This window comes from Panthera onca, chromosome E3, assembly GCF_046562875.1.
Source record: "Panthera onca isolate mPanOnc1 chromosome E3, mPanOnc1 haplotype 2, whole genome shotgun sequence".
NCBI lineage: Eukaryota > Metazoa > Chordata > Mammalia > Carnivora > Felidae > Panthera > Panthera onca.
The window spans coordinates 9,011,223-9,032,791 of NC_138354.1; the positions used below are offsets into that span (position 1 = coordinate 9,011,223).

The window sequence follows — 21,569 nt, forward strand, 5'->3', positions numbered from 1 at the left end:
TCCAGAGTTCTCCATGTTTGGGCTACAAAATGGCCTTGGAGCCCAAGTCAGTTGCCTCTCCAGGCTATGGCTGCCAAAGTCACTTGCTCAGGAAGCAGAGCCTGCTTCCTGTCTCCCTGCTGCCTTGTGACCCCAGGAGGCGGGAGGGGGCAGCCTGGGGGACTTTCTGTTTAGACAAGGCCATTGGCCGGCCCTGGCCAGATGCAGGTCCCGCTTCTAATGGAAGGCGAATCCCCATATAGTGTTCCCCTGCAGCAACCCCCAGTCCTCCCAGCCACACGCAGGGGCCCAGCTCCCGCATTTCCCGGGCCTTGTGCAGCATGGGTTCTGCTGTTTTCATTAGACCGTAGCCCATGTTCTTGGGTCGTGCACATACATACTACAGCTCAGCTCAGGGGGAAGCATGCCACATCCCGAGCTGCTTTCAAAAACCAGGCTTACCACACTGGCCAACAGCCACCTAGAGAGGGAGACTTTTGTTTTCATAGTCCTCGGACGTCATGCTCTGATGGCATTTCTGTGGACAGCTTACTCTCTGTGGGGTCTGAGTCGCCCACGCCAAGAAATCCTGGCTGGCCTGGCGGAGGTTGCTGGGAATGTGACACACTGTTGAGGACACAAACCTTAACATGTAACCAAAATGCCAAGGGGCTGCCTGGGAGCTGTGCCGAGAATCAACCGTTGTTAAGTCGGGACATTGTGGGAGCCTGGACAAGAGCCTGGCATCTTCCAAAGGGCGTGTTCCTTGCATCCTGCAGACGTCTGTCGTTAATTTGCTTGCTCTCTGGTGCATGTCTGTTCTTTCTTGGAGCCTTGTTGAAAAGGCTTGTCTGGCTTACTGTGTATTTGCTTTGTGTCTGTGTCTCTGTAAGACAGCCACTCTGTCCTGGACAAGACAGGCTGGCTTCTCCCCACGGCTGGGAGTGGGCAGTAGGCCCTTCCTCCAGCCTGGGCCTTTTGAGAGGGGCCATGCTGGCCTCACTGCCCTGGGCCATCTGGTGCCTCCGCCCCAAGTGCACCAGATGTGCCAAGCTCCCCAGACTAGAAGGCACCCCCCGGTTCCAGCTAGGAGCCAGCTGTTAATGCCTGCTCCATGGGCAGAGCCTCGGGCCTGACCTCACAGGGCTACACACTGGGTTACCTGTGACTGGCACATGGGCAGGAAAGGTGCCACATCTCGTTTTTAACAATGATTGGAAGAGTGTAATTCTTGTTCTCTTTCATCCAGAGCGTTCTCCCTCCCAGCTCCCAGAGGCAGGGGGCAAGTAGAGGAATTTCTGTGGGGACAGAGAGGACCATGGTCTGGGGACTGGTGGTCAGTAGGGAACCTTCCTGGTGGCCCCAGAGCTTCTGGGGAGATGGAGGGACCAGCTCCTATTTGGAGCTGCAGACACGACTCAGCGGGGCGGGTTGGGGGGAGGGGAAGGCACATTACAAACTAGAAAGTCACTTTCCGGAGGCTTAACCTGATTGTGAAGCGTTCCAAGTGCAGCGGCCGCTGGGTGGTGAGGCCACGCAGGCCGCCCTGGAGCCGGCGTGGGCTTGCCCTATTTTCCTCTGAGCGGAGCCTCCCCCACAGGTACGCTGGGGCCCTTTCCAGAGCGGAACGCGGTCTCCATTTAATACCTGACCAGAAGTTTCAAAACTCCAGGTGTTTCTATTTTAGAAACTGCGAGGGCAGGACGTATCCTAGTGTCTTCTAGGAAAGCCTGCTGAGGCTAAAACCGCGTGAGCCCGGGTGTCGGCGGCTGTTCCGTCTTGCGCTGATTGACTCATGCGTGACGCTGCGGAGATCACGTGCGGTGTACATAACCCCCGTCCCGCGTGTGGGTTTTTAAAACAGTTGCCCTGGAGTGAGCTGAATAAACAGGTAAAGCTATGAAGCCCCTGGCTCTCCCCTAGTGTCTGCTGCATCCTGGAAGACTGCTTCTCCTGAAGCCCCTCCTGCGTCTTCCTAATCGCTGGTCACCGGCCACGTGTCTCCCCAGGCCAGGGCGGTGGACTTTTCTGGAATGGACAAGTGGGGGGGCCTGGACCCGGGCACGTTGCGAGGCTCCCTTCAGGCGGGGCCCCGGGAGAATGGGGCATCTCTGCCTGCTGCTTCCCTTCCCGAGCGGGCTCTCCCTTTCCAGAAACACAGCAAGAGACAGCCTCAGGGCTGAGTGCTGAAGGGGTCGGTTTGAAGGTCCCCAGATCCCCCAGTTGAAAACGCTGGGGAGCCACTGAAGCTGTGGTCTCACGGTGCCTTTTCCATCCCAGGTACCTGTGGCTGCGGGGTCCAGCCAGCCAGGCAGGAATCCCTCCCACAGCCCAGTGACACTCGAGGAAGCTCCCATTCTGTTTTGAAAGTGTTATCCACGGAGGCCTCCACCTAGGAAAAGATGTCTTGTATTATTTTTAACTTGCAGGCAGTTGAACCTAGCGGCTCCTAGGAATCAGGTGTGCAAAGCAACCGACACTGCCGTATGGACAGGTTCTGCCAGCCGAGGGGGGCCCTGCCGCTACAGCCCGGGAGGATGACTTCCAGGCCCCCCGGGTCTAAAGAAGCCTGTGTCCAGCGAGCCCACTCCATGGACCATTTCCCAGTGAGTGCGGCAAACCCATAGAAGGCTCATCGAAGTCTTGACTCATTGTCCCCAGTAGGTGGAGAGGTAGGGTCCACGGAGCCCGGTGTAGGGGCTCAGCGGGGTGAGTGGCACAGGACCGAGCCGGGATTCCTTGTTAGACCCTTTTAGAACCTGCTGAACCCGATTTCCAACCCCGATGTCTCCAGCGCCCCCACGGTTACTGGGGACGGTACAAACAGGGACATCCATCTCAACAGGGATAACCCAGAGGATGCTTCCTGGACAGAGCTCAGCGTCTCCCAGCCCCCAGCTCCAAACAAGTAAATGGCCCTGAGCTTCCTTAACATCTTTCAAAACAAGCCAGGCTGAGGAGTATCAGCTGAGCTCTCCCTGGCTTACTCTGGAAGACCGTGCAGGAAGCCACCCTCAGAGTGGATGCTTCCACAGGAATACCATCCCATAAGGCTCATCCCTTCCCGTCGCCTGAGACGGTCAGACCATTGCAACAGACACGACTGCACGACACACGTGTGGTGTTTTGAGAGCACGCTGGCTGCAGAGACGGCCACCTGAAATACAGGGTTACTAACCCTCAGGCAGTGGCTGAACCGCCCAACCTGGCCATCCCCAGCCCCATCCTAGTCGAGGGCGCAAGCAGTGGATGCTTAGGTGGACACACGGAATCTGATGGGCTTCATGGTGTAGTTTCAAGAACGAACCCGATGCAGGGTCATCGGTTTGAACGTGACACGATGCCCGTCCCGAGGCGGGCTCTGCGGACCAGGCGGACCTAAGGTGCGCTCGGTAGGGCTGGAGGAAGGGCCCACCGTCAGATGTCTGGCAAGCCCTGGGGGATTCTGGGGGAAGTGGGCTGCTTTGCTTAGTGGCTCTCCCGGCCCTAACGGGCCTCTCCCCAGCAGGCCTGGGTGTGCAGTTTCCCAGACGTACGTTTCCCGTGGAGCCCTTCTTCGGCAGAACACCTTGCAGGCTCCGCGTACACGGTGCTCCAAGGCCCAGCCTGTCAGGGCAAAGGCCTCACGGGCCCCATGGGGTAGACCCTCCCCCCCCCCCCCCCCCCGACTTGCAAGTCTACTGCGTTGCTCACCGGCAGGCCTACATCTAAATGCCCAGTGCGGGGTCTGGGAGGGTCACAACCTTGGGAAGAAGCTATCCTCTACTCTCCTGCTCCAAGTGAGCTTAGGGAGCCACCCGCCCTGCAGCCGGGCTCATATAGCCACTGGAAACTCAGCAGCCTCTCCATGGGTCTCCAGATCAATGCCACTTCACAGTGTGGTGGCCAGTGACTCCCCCACCTGACAGGTGATAGAAGGTTCTAGAATGACTGAAGACCAGTGCCTACCATGAACCTTTCTGGGCTATAATGGGGCCCTGGTTCCAAAGTTTGGCACTGAGCATGTGGCTAGCGAGTATATTTTGTCTCATAAGCAGAAGAGGGCTGGCTGAGCATCCAAGGTGAGCACCCCATGAAACACCAGTGCCAGGAAGTGAACTACACTGTGCCTTCCCCTACTTTTTAACAGCATGGGATGGGGAGGTGGGACCAGACTCTCCGGGGACTTCCCTCTCCTCATTGCATCGCCCACCTCCCTGGGGTCAAGCATGACCTGGGCAGAGCCCGGCTCAGAGGCCATCACCAGCTCTGAAGTCGGACATAACTTCAAATGTTCTGTCGATTCTGTTCTCCAACTCGCTTCCCAAATGAAAGGACTGGAGAATGGGCTATCAGGGAACTTCATTAAGAGCGAGGGATAAAGGAGAAAACGGTTTCGGGTGGTACCAACGTGTTTAAGCTCAAACGATCCCACTGCCCTCAAACTGTGACAAGCCACACAGGTGGCCGCGGTGCGGGTCAAACAGGACTGACCAGAGGCACATTCCCATCACAACCAGCTCCCGGGCAGGGCTCACGCTGTCGTGATGTCAGGGTGCTGAGCAGTCTTCTCTGAAAAGCTAATCGGCTGGGGAGAAAGCCCCTTGTGCTGGGCTTCCCGCCCTTCCGTCCTGGCAGGCAGTCAACTCTGGAGCCGGCGCCCTGGCCAGGCCCAGCGCCAGCTCCCGGCCCCAGGGAGGTGGCTCACGTAGGTCTCCCTTGAAAGGAGAGAGAGATCTGCAGGAGTTCCTGCCCCAGTTCTTGCTGCCTCCCGCCGGGACGGAACTCGGCCGACAGCTCCCTGAAGGTGGCGCACACGCGGCGGGCCTCGATGTGTCTGCGGTGGATGGCGTGTTTCCACTGGTGCCGCGCGGCACCCGTGAGCACGAGCAGAGAGCGGCGGGGCAAGGGGACGGCCACCTCCACCTCCTGGCACAGGACGGACCTGCTGGGAGCCATCACACCCTCCACCAAGGCCTCCGGGAAGCCGGACGGGGCCAGACAGAGCAGCAGGCTGCCGGGCGCCTCCCGGGACATGGACAGCACGGTCGGGGACAGGAGGTTGAGGCTCACCAGCCGCTCCCCCCACAGCCAGGCGTCGTCCAGGTGGGGGTCGATGGCCGAGCCCCGCTCAGGGCAGTAGTCCAGGTTACACTGCTCCACGGGCCGGAAGTCCTCTAGGATGGGGTACAGGCCCATCCTCCGCACCACCTCCCGGCTGAAGCTGGGGAGGCCTCTGAAGCCAGCGGTCTTTAGCTTCTGTTTCCTAAAGTTGACTTTGGGGCCATAGTCCTGAAGGGGGTGGACAAAAAAGAAGCAGAGAAGCGTCTTGAGTTTATAGGAATGGCTATCACAGACCAGGGCTGAAGAATCCGATCGCGGTGACCAAGACAAGCAAAAACTCCTGACTCCGTGGATCAGGATCTGGCTCTCCAGCAGCAGGAGGCCTGCACCAATGACAAAGAGCCAACACTCAGACGTTGGTAAACGCTAAGGGAGAAAATAAAGCAGGAAAAGGACGTGATGTGCTCAGGGGGACGTCTTAGACTACGTGCCCCCGAAAGCAGAGCTAAAGACAGAAGGCCCATATGCAGGTAGGGTGTTTTGGGACGGGAGACCAAGGGGTCGGGATGTGGGTAGAAGGAGCGGCGAGGGAAGGCGGGCTAGCCCAAGGCAGCCTCATCAAGCTGATCGAAGCTGGGGATCAGAACCACGAGAGAGAAGTTAGCACACAGCCCAGGAGTCAAAACTCCCAGCTCCACGCCCAGTCCCGAAAACGCGGCCATGCAGACACTTGCCACGTGGGCATTCAAAGCGGCACTAGGGCACAATGGCCAGAAAGCGGAAACAACCCAGTGTCCGCAATCGGACAAGTGGACGAAGCCATGGTGGCAGAGCCACACGACGGAGGAGCTGTCTGTCCAGCCGCAAACAGCGTAGCACCGACACAGGCCGACGTTATGGTCAGTGAGAGGAGCCGACACAAAAGGCCACATGTGACACAATCCCATTTGCATGAAATATCCAGAACAGGCAAATCCAGAAAGAAAGTAGATTAGCGGTTGCCAGGGGACAGGGGAACGGGGAGCGTCTGCTAATGGGTACAGGTTGCCTCTGGGGTGATGGGCACGTTCCAGAAGTAAGCCAGTGGAGATGGCTGTGTGATATTATGAATATACCAAAACAAACCGCATGTGTTAAATGGGCAGATTTTACAGTGTGTGGGTTCTATCTAAAAAAAATAACCCCAAAACAAGTGTTAGGGAGGAGGCTTCTAGAATACACCTCAGACCTGTGGCCCAAGGGATGAGCATTTATCCACCGCCTCCTGCCCCCTGCAGTCCCCCTCTAGTGGAGGGGGGCACTGTCTGGTGGAAAGGTCTTTCTCCTGCCGGCTTTGGCACGTCTGAGTGGCTGGGTCCCCCGGGCGGTGGCAGGCTAGAAGGGAGGGCTTGACGCTGGAGCCTCTCAGGAGTACCGAGCAGGCTGCTGTAGGGACATCCCAGGAGCACCAAGCAGCAGGGGAAGCCCAGGCTCGGGCGGAAGGCCTGGTGGGTTTGTAGCAGAGCAGTGAGTCCATCTGAGGGGGCGTCAATGGGGGTCACCTTCCTCTCCAGTGGAAAGTGACAGAAGAGGGGTAAGGGAAGCTCCTGTGGGAATCCCAGTGACAGAACTGGGGGCTGGGACCTAAGGGGGTGGCAGTGGTAGGGGTGCTGTGTTCTCAGATCCCGAGTGTGTTTGAAGGAAGAGAGCTGACGGGGATTACCAATGAGACACAGCGAGGAATCTGGAAAGCTCCACGGTTGCCAGCCTGAGCAGATGGAAGCTGGAATTTGCCAAGGTGGGGACACTACAGGGGGGCATGGGGGGGATGAAGACTCAAAGCTCAGTTCAGGTCTGACAAATAGGAGAAGCCGGCCAGAGACACGAACGTGGGAGTCGCAAACACACACTCGTGTCAGAGCCGTGACTCATGGAGCCCGGCGAGGGGGCGTCTGGAAGAGAAGAGGCCCCAGGACTGAGCCTGAAAGTCGGCCACAGGGTTTAGGGCGCAGAGGCTGGGATGGAAGTGCTGAGTACAGTAAGCGGAGCAGGAGGAGAGGGGCTGGAGACGGAATAAACAACTCTTCTGAGGAATCGGGCCGCAGAGGAGAGAGCTAGAGCTTACTGGCAGCCTGGCGGAAAAGACCCAGTTGAGGCAAAACTAATGTCGAGAGTGAGGGGAGCAACACCCGCCAGCATCTTCTGAGTCAGACGGGGCTCGGTGGAGAGCCGGCGGCGGGGGAAGGGAAGGTTTGGAAGGAGAGCCACAGAAGGGCCACCTTGGGGGAGGTTAGCATGACCTCCAGAGCAGGACGGCCCAGCTCAGGGTTGGAGAGCCAGGGCTGGGAGGCGCCCAGCGAGAGGAGCCAGACTTGATGGGGGCTGTGGTTTAGCGGAAGGAGGATAGCGAGGGACGAAAGGGCACAGGAGCAGCAGAGGAAGTGGTGTGATAACTCGCCGGGCACCGAAGTGGGGACGGAAAAGCCCACGGGAGGGGGAGGGAAGGAGAGAAAGCGGCCGATGGATGGCTCTCAGGTCCCGGCCGACAAGGCTGCAGAAAAGAGGGGCTGTCATTCCTGACAAAGAGGAGGCCCAGGACTCGGAGGCCCAAGTGTCTCAAAACGGATGGGGAGAGGACTTCAGGGGGAAGGCGAGCGGCGGCCTTCCAGAAACCCTCTGAGCTGGGCACCAGTCTGCCTTACGGCCCCGCCTCACCGAGTCTGGGGCGTCTGGGGAAGCGGAGCAGGCTGGGCCCGCCTCTGCCCCTCCCTCCGGCACACCCACGCCCCAGCTGCCAGAGCCCCAAGGTCAGAGGAGCCCGCCCCCTAGCGGCCCTGGTGAGGGGGTGTCACGGGTTGTGGCTGCCGAGAGAGGCGCTGGGAGGGAGGTGAGCAAGGCACGGGGCAAGGAGTGTGCAGGGGCCCGGCAGGGTGACTCCTCTCTGACCAGCCAGCCTGGCCCTCCTGGAGTCCCCGGCTCTGGGCCGTCCTACCTGCTTCCTCCGTCCAGACTGGGAGAGCTTCCAAGGCTCCCGGTCCATCAGCTGTACCATCTCAGCTTCTTCCTCCCGGGTCACGAAGTCCTCTATCAGCGTCACACCGGGGAACGGGAAGGCCCAGCCTTCAAAGTCAGACTCCTCAGCCCCCACGGCCCAGCCAGTGTCAGAGTAGTAAATGAAGCGGTGTGTTTTCTGCAAAAGAAAGACGAGGGACCTGGAGCCGCCGAAGCCCTTCCTCACTGTGTGTGCACCTTCCGGAGGCCCCTTCTTAGGAGCGGCCCCTGCCGAGAGCTTCTCCCTCCCCTGGTGCCACTTTGGGAAGCAGCTGGAGTCCAGACTAGGCTGAGAGAGGCAGTGATGCAGAAGCCCTGCCTGGGGCCCTCTCCTTTGTCACATTCCTCAGCTGTAGGTGGGAACAGCATCCATGTAACCATTTTCTGTTCTGTTTTAAAGATGGGGTGACCCAGGACGAATGAAGTTAAGGAACCGGCTGAAGGCTACACAGCCCAAGGCTGCCCGCGAGTTCACACTGTTCTAACATCACTGTGGGGTGTCTCCTGCTCTCCCCAGCGTCTGAAGGAAAGGACCCCGGAGCTGTTCAGAGGGCGAGCATGTTGGACAGCTAGAGGCAGAGGTGGGGAGGACTCCGGGCCCGGCCCTCCTCTGTGGTTGCACAGGCACTGCCTCAATCTCCCTTCGAAGGAGAGAACTTGCCAGTCATCCTGGAGGAGTGCCCGGCTGACCCCCTCCTGCTGCAGTGCCTTCAGAATCTGCCCCAGGTTTCGGCCAGAGGCCATCCTGGTCCCAGACAGCCCCCGGCCAATGACTCAGCGCAGGTCTGGCTTTTCATACCCAACATGGGACTCCTCTACCAGTCAAGTCTGCTCTGGAGCTCCCAGCTGGGTTGGCCATGACTCTGTCCCAGCGGTGTGGCAGCACGAAGACCTCCCTGCCCAATTAATTCTGCTCCCTCCCCTTTTGCATTTCATGGCCGTTGCTACCCACCCCATTGTCCTCTGTCTTCTAGCACTTCACACGGACACGTTACAGTTAGGGAGCCATCCTGGACCTTCTGCTCATCCCACAGACATCAAGTTGAGCAGGTGCTACCCCACAGTGCCCTGTGTCTCCACACCCATGGTCACAGGCAAAGTTCAGACTTTTGGCACTTTTCACGCTTTAATTGCGGTAAGAAAAAAAAAAAGGTATATATATGTACACATGCACATGTACGTATATGTACACATGTAAGTATATATATGTATATATATATACACATACGTATATATATATATATAAAACGTTTTCACCGCCTTCACCACCAAACCTTCACATTGTGCACCCATCTCCAGCATTTTTTCATCACGTAAAAGCAAACCTCTGCACCCATTAAACCACAACTCCTTCTTTTCCCCCAGGCCCAGGCACCCATCATTCCACTTTCTGACTCTAAGAATCTGATTACTCTCTGAACCTCATGTAAGTGGAATCCTACAGCATTTACCCTTTTGTGACTGACATTTCAGTCAGTATAATGACCTCAGGATTCATTCATGTTGTGTCAGAATGCCCTTCCCTTTTAAGGTGCATAATATTCTACTGTACATATTGTGTCACATTTTGTTTATCCACTCATCCACTGATGGATGCTTACATCGCTTCCACTTTTTAGCTACTGGGAATGAGGCTGCTGTGAGTGCGGGTGTACAAATCTCTCTTCAAGTGTCTGCTTTCAATTCTTTTGGGTGTCTACCCAGAATTGCTAGATCATACAGTAATTCTACTCTTAATTTACTGAGGAATCACCATACTGTTTCCCACTGAACCTTCCAAGCTTTTGCCAGGGACACTGTGACAGTTTCTTCCTTGGCTTCCCAGGGTCCATACTTTCCTATCCCCCCCTCCCCCTCCCAGGATCTTTCTAAAACTCACGTGTTAACTTCCTTTAAAACCCTCAGCAGCTCTCCATGGCCCTCGGGACAAATCCAGGCTATCCAGCAGCCACACACAGAGCCCTCTGTGATCAGGCCCCACTGACCATCCCCCCAAGCATCACCCTCCTTCCAAACACACGCACCTACCCCAGGCCTTTATCTAAGCAGCTCCCCCAGTGGAAATGTCCTCGCCCACCTCAAAGGTTCTAAGTACTTTTTCATTAATTAACTGGAATTAATTTCCTCCTTGCCCACTTCTGCCCAACGGTTTCTAGGACCTTCGCCTTGCCTGGTTTTCGGCATCCTTTCCTCTTTACGGTTCGTCTCCCCACTCCGTGAAGCTCCTGGCCCCACGGGGGTTACGTGGAGGTCCGCTGTCACACTACCCCCCCACCCCCAGGGCTCAGAGGGGAGTTGCAGTCAGATGGCACCCACTCCAGTCCCTTCCCCAATCCAAACCCCCCTCAAAGCACTCATCTGATCCTGCAACGCCCCCACGGCGAGGGTCTCTGACACGGGTTGAACCGGGGCCCATCTTCGTAGCCAGTTTGGGCCTCAGTTTCCCTATCTGAAGAAGGGAGTTATGGCACGGCCCCTCCCCCAACCCTCACCTGCGGGGGGTGCTGCCAGGGCGGGTCACCTCCGCGCTGCCGCTCGCAGATCAGACAGGTCCGGATGCCCTTGCAGCCGCATTCCCGGAGGACTTCGGGGGCCGCCACCGCCGCAGCCGCCATCGCCGCGTCCTGGCGGCCAAAGCGCAGGCGCGGGGCCGCGGGGGCCGCTGGGAGTCGTAGTCAGCCCGCGGGGCACGAGGTCCGCCGGGCCGCTTCCTTCCGGTCGTCGCCAGCGACGGGCTCGCGCGGCGCCGCCTCCAGAGCTCCGCCAGCCGCGGACGTTAACTTCGGTCTCCAGGAGGCACGGACTCGGCCCGACGCCGGTGCCGCCGACCGGCCAGCGCGGGTCGCGTCTCCTCGCCATGGGCCCCCTCTCGGCGCGGCTGCTCATGCAGCGGGGGCGTCCCAAGAGCGACCGGCTGGGGAAAATCCGGAGCTTGGAGTAAGAGGCGGGCCGGGGGCGACGGGGGTCCGCCGGGGGGGGGGGGCGCGGGGGACACACAGCCCGCCACCCGGGCCTGCGTCGCCCGCTGGGAGTGAAGAAAGTCTGCGACCCATGCCCACTCCCTCCCTGGCCCCGTTATCGCCTTGTCGGTTAGGCGGAGGCTGATCACTCGGGCCAAACTCAGGGCTGCCGTTATGAGAGGGGCCGGCTGGGCCCTGAGTGGCCTTTTCCCTGAAGGGGGCCTGGGCTTAGGGGGAGACAGTCCTGCAGAAAGGGTATTGAGCAACCTGTTGAGCTAATTCCCGAGGCCCAGGGCAGCACAGAGGAGTTCCCATAGAGGATGAGGGAAAGCGTTCTGGAGGTGCCAGCTGTACTCAGTTGTAAAGTAGTTACTAGATTTTAAGGAGGAAAAGCTGTGCATGAAGGTGATCCTCTGCTGGAAAAGGCTTCGGAGGCACCCTGGACTGTCCTGGGGGGGGGGGGGTGGGGCTCCTCCCCTCCCCTCCCCTCCCCTCCCCTCCCCTCCCCTCCCCTCCCCTCCCCTCCCCTCAGCCCTCCCTGTCTGCCCCCACCCAGCTTGTCTGGCCTGAAGCTGCTCTCGGAGCACTTGGACCCCAAGCTCCTGAGCCGCTTGACGCAGCTGCAAGAGCTGGACCTTTCCAACAACCAGCTGGAGACGCTGCCCGCCAATCTGGGCCTGTCCCACCTGCGCATCCTCCGCTGCGCCAACAACCAGCTGGGAGACGTCACTGCCTTGTGTCAATTCCCGCAGCTTGAGGAGCTGAGCCTGGAAGGCAACCCCTTCCTGACTGTAAGTAGGGTACCCCCTCCCCCACCTGCCACGTACCCAGGACCGGCACGCTTGGGCTGAGCCACAGGTGGACACTGAGCCACTCTCCCTCATCCCCCAGGTCAGTGACAACCTGAAAGTCTCCTTTCTCCTGCCCAAGCTCCGTAAGGTCAATGGCAAGGATGCTTCCTCCACTTCCTCTCAGGTGGAGAACCTAAACCGGGAGCTGACCAGCAGGGTAAGGGAGCCAGCAGGCTTCTCTGGTGTTTGGAAACGCTTGGGGACCTTGAGGAATGAGCAACACTGGGGGGACCCCGAGTGAGGGTCACGGGAGTGCTCTGTCCTGATACTGAGTGGCCTTTAGGTCCTAGCCTGACATGTTGCTCTGAGCCTGGCTGTGGTGCTTGGTCTCTCGTCCTGAGAGGTCTGGCTCTCCAGGTGTGGGGGCGGGGCCCGGCCAGGGAGGCTAAGACACTTTCAAGTAACCTTACTCTGGGCCAGCTTCTCCTTGGGGCTGTTGCTCACGTGTGGGTTGTTTAGGACTGTGTATGCTGCAGCTAAGAAGGCTGTGGTTCAGGGAGACTTCCAGGAGACAGTGAGGTGGAGACACTTGGGGCCAGAAGATTGGATGCAGAGGTTCCACGGAGGGTCCAGGAGATCTGGGGTGGGCTTGAATCTGGTCCCTCTGGTGGCAGGTCACCGCTCACTGGGAGAAGTTCATGGCCACACGGAGCCCAGAGGAGGAGGCAGAGAAGGCCCAGGCTGACTTTGTGAAGTCCGCAGTCAGGAACGTCCGCTATGGGCCGGAGTCCCTCAGCGAGTTCACCCAGTGGCGGGTATGGCCTCACCCTGCTGTGCTGGGAGTTGGTTCTCCCAGATCCTCTATGGCTCCCATGCCTTCAACGGCCCTGGAAGCCTCTGGCCATAAGGATTTATGGGAGAGTGGCATGGGTCAGGGAAGGCTGACTTAATGGTTGCATGGGAAGCACAGGCTGTTTGTCCCAGCAGTTGGGGAGGGGCCGGGGGCCCCTAGGACTGCATGTACCCAGCTTCCTGATGTCCCGGCCCCACATAGGTGCAGATGATTTCTGAGGCGCTGGTGGCCTCTGGTGGGACCCAGGTGCATGAGACCGGCATCCCGGAGAGGCCTTCAAAAGCCACAGCCGCCCAGGAGCCCAGGGTAGGTGTATCATGCAGCTCTCAAGGCTCCACAGGCCTGTCTTGGCCTTTCCCGCCTAGGGAGACTAGAGGAGGGAAGGGGAGGGGTCCTGGAAATGAGCCCAGGAGATGGCCTCTGATGGCTGGGCGAGTTCAAGCTGACCTTGGGCCAACCCTGGCTTTCTACGCCCATGGGAGAGTGATGCAGAGGAAGGAAGCCCTGGGCAGATGGGCCCATGGTCACCAGGCTCTTCTCAGCCCAGCCTTGACCCCCTCCACAGGCCAGACCGATGGCCTTGAAACGGTCGGGTGACGTCTCACTCAGCTTGTCTCCCAGCAAGCGGGGATGCCCCTCCCCACCGGCCCACGTGAAGGGCAGCCCCATGGGCTCCGATGGCAGCCAGGTAAGCTCGCAGGGGCCAGGAAGCAGCTGGGCAGCTGGCAGGGAGTGAGGGCTGGGGCAGCTGTGAACCCCACCTCTGCCCCCACAGCCTGCCCTGGACCTGGAGCCCCTGCACTTTCTGCAATGTCACAGCAAGAACAACAGCCCTCGGGACCTGGAGACCCAGCTCTGGGCCTGCGCCTTCGAGCCGGCCTGGGAGGAGGGTACATCCTTGTGGGGCAGGCAGGGCCAGGGTGACAGCCAAGGGAACGAGCAGGAACAAGCTTTCTGGTCAGGGGGCCGCCTCGGTGGATGGGGGACCTGCGAGAGACAGCTCATGAAGTGTCGTCAAGGCCAGGAAGGAGCTGCTGGGGCAAACCTCACAGGAAACGCTTTTACTTAGGCTGACCCCTCACAACAGGGCAGGCAGGGGCCACATCACAGACCGTGGCCACGTGTGGCGGGGAGGCCGTGTGTGTGATAGACTGCCAGACGGGCATCGTACTGCACAAGTACAAGGCGCCTGGCGAGGTGAGTGCCGGGGCCCTGCTCGTGCGGGACTGTGGGCAGAGTGCCGGGGTTGGGGGCCCGGGCTCGGCCACCCGCTCGCTCGGTGACTCTGTTCTGCCGGGCTTCAGTGCCGCAGGCCTGACCTTGCAGGCACTGTGCGCACGTAGCCCTGCCCCTTAGTGATGCCCTCTCCCTCCCCCGCCTCCCCCCCACAGGAGTTCTTCTCGGTGGCCTGGACAGCTCTGACAGTGGTCACGCAGGCAGGCCACAAGAAGCGCTGGAGTGTGCTGGCGGCTGCAGGCCTGCGGGGCCTGGTCCGGCTGCTGCACGTGCGTGCTGGGTTCTGCTGCGGAGTCATCCGGGCCCACAAGAAGGCCATCGCCACCCTCTGCTTCAGCCCCACCCACGAGACCCACCTCTTCAGTAAGACCCTCTCCCACACCCCTGAGGTGTCCCCAGCACCCAGACGCCTCAGTGCGCCCTCCCCAGCACGGTAGGGAGCTCCTGCGGCTGGCGGGCTTCATGGCTGGCGCCACGCTCTGCTCTGGCCGTAGTAGAAACAGCGTGGCTTTGCGGACGACTGACAGGGCGTCAGATCCTGGCTTTGCCCCCAGCTGCTCCATGGCCTTGAAGCTTTCCCACAGGCTGGGCCGCTCTGTGACCTGGGTGGACACCCCTGCCCCCCAAGAGTGGTAAGCCAGACAAGGGTGATGTGTGAGCAGAGGCCTAAGAAGATGGCTGCCTGCCTTGGGGCACGTTAGATTAGGGCGAGGTAGGCAGCGTAGGCACGCGAGCCCTCCGTGGCCCGGCTGTGGCCCGGCCTGCCTCAGGCTGGCCTTGCGACCACGGCCTCAGCCTGGAATGGAGCCCGCGGGAGGGAGCAGGGCCTCCTCAGAGCCGCCTCTCCCCTTCCCATCTCCTGCCCAGCGGCCTCTTACGACAAGCGGATCATCCTCTGGGACGTCGGGGTGCCCAACCACGATTATGAATTCCAGGCCAGGTGATGACGCTGAGGGGCGGGGTGGAGGGGGGGCGGGGCGCCGACACGGCCGCGGCCTCACACTCTTCCCCACCTGCCAGCAGCCAGCTGCTCACACTCGATGCGGCCTCCATCCCGCTGCGCCTCTGCCCTGTGGCGTCCTGCCCGGAGGCCTACCTGCTGGCTGGCTGCGAGGGTGGCTGCTGCTGCTGGGACGTGCGGCTGGACCAGCCTCAGAAGAGGAGGTGAGGCCGGCCCGGGAGGCCTCAAAAGCCTGGCCGCGGCCAGTCCAGACGTCTGACCCTGAGTGGGTCTGCCGGGGGTGGTGCCCAAGCTGTGCCCCGTTCTGGGCAGCCAGAGGCTGTTTTCGGGGGCCTCTTCCCAAGTCTGGTCTGTCCTCACCTCCTGCCAGTCTCTCGAGGAAAGCCTCGTGACCCATTCCTTCCCTGGTGTTCTGTGGGTGGGGGGGACTGGGCCGGGTCACTTCTCTGAGCCGTGATCACCTCACCTTCGAGGGCAATGGGGAGGCGCGGGGCTCATCTGTACCACCCGGTAGGCCAGAGACTGAGCTCAGCATAGCATCCCTGCCCTTGCGGGGCCCACAGCCTTGTGGCGGAGACGGGCATTAAAAAAGATGGCCCGTTACCCCCAAGGTGTGAGGTCAGGTGCAAAGGAAGACTAAGGTACCATGTGAGCCTAGCAGGGAGTCAGGCAGAGCGGGGAGGTGCTCACACAGAGGCAGCAGTCTGTGCACAGGGTGGGGACAGCTGGCTGACCTGGGAGGTCTGGCCCAGCTTGGGAAGCTGGAGGAGATGGCACAGGAGGTGGTGAGGTTGCTCGGGCTGGGGCCACTGGCCGTCGGCCCCGGTAAGATTGTGAATTTTGTCCTAAATGCAGTCGATGGCCTGGGAAGAACCTTAGAGGTGGGTGACAGGAGTGAGGCAGCTGCTACATGGAGGCAAATCCCAGAAGCTTCAGCACGGGCTGGAGCAGTTGTCCAGCCCAGTGCCTGTGGTGGCCCTGTGCCACACCTGGTTAAGCCCTGGGCCTGCCCCCTACCCTTTGCCCACCCACATCTGTCTGGGGTCCAAGCCCTGTGGTGGCCCACGCCTCAGATGGGTCTGCTGCTCCTCAGCCGCCTATCTGGCTCCAGGTGGCACGGGGACCGTGGGCAGCTGCCGGGCGGCCTTTCCAAGCAGCGTCGACCCCGTACACTTCTCAGCTTGGAAAAGTGCAGCAGCTACTTCCCACCACCTTCTGGCTCCTGGCACTGGCCCAGAACTGCCTGCCTCACCCCTGCCTCCGGACCTTTCCCGGCCCCGCCCCCCAGGACGGGGTGGGAGAACCAGCCCCTCCTGCTCCTGAGTTCCCACCACCTGTGGCTGTGTCCCCAGAGGTGCTGGCTCCCCTTCCAGGGCAAAGCCGAACCCCTCCAGGGCCCGGGACAGATCTTGTCGCATCTCCTAGTTGGGGCAGAGGGCACGTCTAGAGGCACACGGCTCCTGTCCGTGCAGGGGTAGCTGACCGGCATCTGCTGCTGCCCCGCAGGGTGTGTGAGGTGGAGTTTGTCTTCTCCGAGGGCTCGGAGGCACCAGGGCGGAGAGTGGACGGGCTGGCGTTTGTGAATGAGGATGTCGTGGGTGAGTGAGCCCTGCTCAGGGACAGCCTGGCTTCCTGAGAACCAAGGATAGGCCCTGGTAGGGCCTTTGCGGGTCGCTTCTCCCTGGGCTGGGTTTTTTGGTTTAAATTTTTTTTATTTTGAGAGAGAGCACAAGCGGGAGAGGGGCAGAGAGGACAGACAGAATCCCAGGCAGGCACTGCACCATCAGTGCAGAGCCCGACGTGGGGCTCAAACTCCCCAACTGCGAGATCGTGACCTGGGCTGAGATTAAGAGTCGGATGCTTAACCGACTGAGCCACTCAGGCGCCCCTCCCCGGGCTGGGGTTTAGGGGCTCCTGAGGGGTCCCCGCTATGCAACAGAAGTGTTTGTGGAGAGGGCCCCCCCCCCCAACCCCAGTTCTCGCCCGCAGCCTCCAAGGGGAACAGCCTGGGCACCATCTGCCTGTGGAGCTGGAGCCAGACGTGGGTGGGCCGAGGCAAGCAGTCCACACTAGCGGTGGTGGTCCTGGCTCGGCTGCAGTGGTCACCCACCAAGCTGGCCTACTTCTCGCTCAGCACCTGTCCTGGTGAGCCCCCCCACCCCGCTGCCCCATCCCGCCCTCCACCTCCCGGAGCTCTGCCCCACCTTCGATCTCAACGTGTGTGTCCTGGCAGATGAGGGCATCGTGCTGTGTGGAGACGAGGAGGGCAACGTGTGGGTCTACGACGTCAGGCACATCCTGACCCAGCAGCCTCCACTGCCGGCAGCTCCGCAGGCCCCGACGCAGGTAGGCACCGCGTGTCCCTCTCCTGCCGCCGGGACTGCCGTGTAGGAAGCGGGAGCCCAGCCCCCCTCTCTTCCCCCCAGATCCTTAAGTGGCCCCAGCCCTGGGCCCTCGGCCAGATGGTGACCAAGACCATGGTGAACACAGTGGTGGCCAACCCCACCTTTACCTACCTCACCGCTCTGACAGACTCCAATATCGTGGCCATCTGGAAGAGACCGTAGCCAGAGCAGGGCCTCCTGCCTGTCGCGGAGCACCAGGGACACAGCTTAACTTATTCAGCTTTGGGGCTAATGACAGGGAGCTTTTTATCGGCGAATGTTTTTATTAAAGTCTCTACTGTTTAAGAGAAGACTGGAGAGCGGTTTGTGGCCCCGTCTGGCATTCCTAGTCTGAGACGGGCAGGCGGACCTGGCAGCTGAGGGTCTCCTGCAAGCACTGCCTCCCTGGCCGCCCCCCAGCTTTGCAGCTGTTGGTCTAGAATGAGGGATCGCGCCACCTTCTCAGACAACACTGAGTCTTCCACTCTGAAACACAGCCCCAGAGTAACCGCGCAAGAGTCTACCTCCGTGGAGCCTCGCAATCCACATGCTGTGTGGTCGCCTTGCTTTAGCCCACATCCAGGTCTCTTCCTGCCACACTTTTATTTGGAAGGTAAAACAGACTCTATGTACATACACGTTGGCTCTGGAGGGAGGGGCTCACCAGGATGTCCCCGAAGCTGGGGAAGCAGCTCTCTACTTGGGGCCTGGAGAAGGTTCCAGTGCAGGTGCCAAGCAAGACCCCTCCAGCTTTCTATTCGATGCCTTCTTGCTTGTCTTTGATGGCCACCTGAGCAGAGAGGGGCAGCAGCGCACTCAGCCGGAGAGGCCCGGGGCTGGGTGCCAGGAACACAACCCCAGGGTCCCTGACAGAGGTCTGCCAGGGAACTGCCACCCTGGCCCCTCCTGGGAGCTGGGCAGTCAGCAGCGGCCCCACCCCATCTGTGCAAGGTGCAGATGACACAGATGTTAAAATCTGACAAGCCGTGGATCTTTCCCGCTCTATCTTGGGTCTAGACTTTGAGCCCCCCCCTGCAGGGACAGGTGTGGCCATCCCCCCTAACTATGGGACCCCCACCCGAGGATGAGCTGCCCCCTCCAGAAATGCCCTGGAAGCAGCCAGGCCTTACAAACCAGAGTAGCCGGCACCACAGAGAAGACTTGGGGGAGGAGCCCCAAGGGGCCATAAGAACACCCAAGGAAAGCCTGGAGCCCTCAGTAAGGTCCCACCCATGCGTGCAGACAGCAGGCTCCAGACCTCAACTCCATAACCCCTTAGTCCACACTTGCTCGAGACTATAGTCACATCCCTGCTCTGTCACCACCTGCCCCCAATGGTTGCGCCGGATGTGGGCACGAGAACATACCCGCTCCCCTGCACAGCTGGCTCCTCACCCGGAATCGCTCTTCCAGCAGCGAGAGCTCGCTGATGAGGTCTGTGATGGCATTGGTGAAGGCCTCCTGGGGGCTGTAGTCCGGTGTGGTCTGCACCCGAATGATGATCTTGTGCTCCAAGGGGTGGGGGACTTTGTAGCCCGCAAACAGCACCTGGGGGTCCTTCAGCAGCTGTCTGGGACACACAGATGGCCAGTGTGACGCAGGGAGGCTGAGCCTAGCACCCCTGGGGATTACCAGACCTATAACCAAGGAATCTTCCCATTGGGTTGAAACCTATAAGCAAATACAGCCGGGGCTGACCCCAGGTGGCTCCCTGCTCTTGATTTCCCCAAAAAAATCCTGAAAGAAAACGCTTCGAAGATAGACCACATGGGGAAGCCTCTCATAAACACCTCTGTGGGAATTCCACGTGGTAAGCAGGATTTCCAGAAAACTTCCCTCAGGGGAAGTCAAAAGAGCCCTCCCTGGGCAGCCAGGATTCAGTAAACCAGAACACAAAATACAAAGCCCGGCTTCCAGCCCGATGAGAGCAGTAAAGGCAGCAGGGGGAGAAATCGAAGTCCTCTGGGCAACACGGGCTGGCAGCTGCTGCCCACACACAGAGGGCCCCGTTCTGCAAGGCTGTGGTGAAGTGAACTGAAGCCCGGGGGACGTGCCTCGCCTTGCACGGGAGCGGCGAGGCCCCAGGAGGGCCTGAGCACCACCACCCGGCTCGGGGCAGGACTCGGCCAGAGAGAAGACAGGCGGCCAAGTCCACCTCCTCCTTTCAGCCGGGAGACCGGGCAGGCTCCTGCCCACGGCCTCAAACCTTGGAAAGACCCGGCCTCACCGATAGTGTTTTTCAGCAGTGAAACAAATCCTTGGGCCAGAACAGCAATCGCACCTGGCCGGGATCTCACTGGCGTAAACAAACACCCACCAACCAATATCCGCGCTCTGTCCACAGGGGCGCCAGATCACCACAGCCTCTCTCCCACCTCTTTCCTTTACTCTGTACGTTACAGTCTCTGGCACGTGTTATCTTTGCATGCCAGGTGTTACTGAGGTCACCGTGACAAACCGCGGTGGCCGGGGTGGGGGGGCACTAATCCTGACTGCTGCTCCGTGCCCAGCCCCAAAACACAAGTAGGTCTGCTTTCCTCTGGCTCACTGCACGTTCGCTTCCTTTCCTCAGCTAGACGAGCCAACACAGAAACATGGCTACGTGAACCGACACGGGTCAGTGTCCTTCTGCAGAAAATGCACGTTTACGTGTGAGCTGCCAGAACAAGCACCCAGATCTTCCAGTAGCTCAGAAAGACCAGGAAATCTGGAATTTCTGCTCTGCCTCAGAGAGCCCCCTAAACACTGCCCAAGAGCCTTTGACTTGGAACTTACGATTTAATGATGTTTCCTAGCGTGTGGTCTTCTTTGTTGATGGTGAACAAACAGGCATTGGGTACCTTGGTGTCCTTGTTAATGGTAATCCTAGGAAGAGACGAGAGCAACTGATGGGGAACAGGGTCTCTCCTCCCCCAAGTCTAAACCCTGCCCTTCAACGCTGGCTCAAGTCCTACCTCCTCCTGGAAGCCTTCCTCAATCTCTTCAACCATAAAGACCTCTGACTCAGAGCGCACGGTGGCTACGCCCTGATTCTGCCGGGACCCTCGCCTACTCTGGACTGTTCCTTGTTCCTAAAGCAGAGTTCCTCCACCTTGGCACCACTGGCATTTAAGGGCGGATAGTTCGTTTTTGTCGGGGGCTGTCTTGTACACCGCAGGACACGACCGGTATCCCTGGTCCCTACTCACTAACTGCCAGGAGCACCCCTTCATGACAACGAAAAATGCAGACACTGTCAAAGCCCCCCTGGGGGGCAAAATGGGCCCCAGTCGACAAACCCTGCTCCCAAGGGAGACTAAGTGGCTGGTAAGGGCTAGACCACAGAGCCCTCTCTGCATGCCAGGCTGTTAAGAGAAGGAAAAGCGATGCTTAATTGGCTTTCCGTAAATTACCTCGTTAAGCTCCCCTAAGAGAAAATCCTGTGATTGAATACAGCAAGAAGCCCATTTTCCAGAGGAGGCTTCAAGCAGATTAAGTCACTTGCCCAAAGGTATGGAGACGTTAAGTGGGGGATCCAGGAGCCAAGTCCAGTCTGAGACCACGAGACACCCTTCTCCTTCCCCCTGCAGGCAAGGGGTCACCCAGGGTTCCCCACGGGCGAGTGAAGATCGGACTAGAGCCTAGGAGTCATCACTCTGGCTGCATCAGGAGGATGAAAGCGGCGGCCAGGAAGGGAAATGGGGAGGCTGTCAGATCCCAGAGGAAAAGCACTCTGGCATCAGGTACTCTGAGTTCCGATACAGACCGCCACTTCCTGTGTGCCGGGGCAGTTACTCAGCCTCTCTGAGCCTCAGTTTCCTCCTCTGCAGAATGGAGACATTCACCACCGCCCGGCAGGGCACTCTCAAGTTTGGCGTACGCAGGGCGAAGCGGACGGGACGCCCAGTAAAAGGTGTTTCCGTCCTCCCGGCAGTGGACGAGCCGGAGGAGCCCCAGACTCTGCCCGCGACCCCCGGCCCGCCCCGCCTCCACTTACTTCTTCTCGCCCTCGAAGAGCAAGAACGACTCGAAGGCGGGAGGGGCGTTCATCCTAGCGTCGCAGCCGCCACCACCGCCGCCGGCTGAATCCTACAACACCACCTCTTCCGGGTTAGAGGCTGCTTCCGGGTTACTCCGGCCAGGTCGAACCCGTGTGAAGACCGGCTGATTCCCCCCTATCGGCCCGGAGGATGTACCGCAGGCACGAGAAAAGCCCGTGGGACCGAAGGCGGGGGGGGGGGGGGGGTTGTGTGGAGGTTCTGCGCATGCGTAAACCCGGAGTTGGCTCCGTGTGCTCGTTCCCCTGTGGGCGCGCTTCGGCCCCCACTCGCGGTGCTGGGAGCTGCTCTGCTG

At 59.9% G+C, this 21,569-nt stretch overlaps 3 protein-coding genes across 4 annotated transcripts; 1 reads left to right on the forward strand and 2 right to left on the reverse strand.

Moving 5' to 3' along the window:
* Window positions 1-4,303: 4,303 nt before the first annotated feature.
* On the reverse strand, window positions 4,304-10,711 carry ALKBH4 (alkB homolog 4, lysine demethylase). Its single transcript, XM_060649243.3, has 3 exons — window positions 10,545-10,711; window positions 7,994-8,191; window positions 4,304-5,250 (listed from the first exon to the last, which is right to left on the reverse strand). Exons 1-3 carry the CDS (start codon window positions 10,665-10,667, stop codon window positions 4,663-4,665), a joined length of 909 nt encoding a protein of 302 aa, XP_060505226.1. The 5' UTR covers window positions 10,668-10,711; the 3' UTR covers window positions 4,304-4,662.
* Window positions 10,712-10,792: 81 nt separating this feature from the next.
* Window positions 10,793-17,548, forward strand: LRWD1 (leucine rich repeats and WD repeat domain containing 1). Of its 2 annotated transcripts, none has more exons than XM_060649241.2 (15): window positions 10,793-10,989; window positions 11,569-11,803; window positions 11,904-12,020; window positions 12,478-12,618; window positions 12,858-12,962; window positions 13,222-13,344; window positions 13,432-13,546; window positions 13,744-13,853; window positions 14,048-14,255; window positions 14,760-14,832; window positions 14,913-15,056; window positions 16,360-16,451; window positions 16,843-16,998; window positions 17,087-17,199; window positions 17,280-17,548. In XM_060649241.2, the coding sequence occupies exons 1-15, from the start codon at window positions 10,910-10,912 to the stop codon at window positions 17,418-17,420; spliced, it is 1,953 nt and encodes a 650-aa protein (XP_060505224.1). In that variant the 5' UTR covers window positions 10,793-10,909; the 3' UTR covers window positions 17,421-17,548. The 2 variants fall into 2 exon arrangements, with proteins under 2 accessions (XP_060505224.1, XP_060505225.1); XM_060649242.2 differs by having other exon boundaries at window positions 14,916-15,056.
* Window positions 17,549-17,821: 273 nt separating this feature from the next.
* Window positions 17,822-21,346, reverse strand: POLR2J (RNA polymerase II subunit J). Its single transcript, XM_060649247.2, has 4 exons — window positions 21,214-21,346; window positions 20,013-20,102; window positions 18,633-18,807; window positions 17,822-18,027 (listed from the first exon to the last, which is right to left on the reverse strand). Exons 1-4 carry the CDS (start codon window positions 21,264-21,266, stop codon window positions 17,992-17,994), a joined length of 354 nt encoding a protein of 117 aa, XP_060505230.1. The 5' UTR covers window positions 21,267-21,346; the 3' UTR covers window positions 17,822-17,991.
* Window positions 21,347-21,569: the final 223 nt, after the last annotated feature.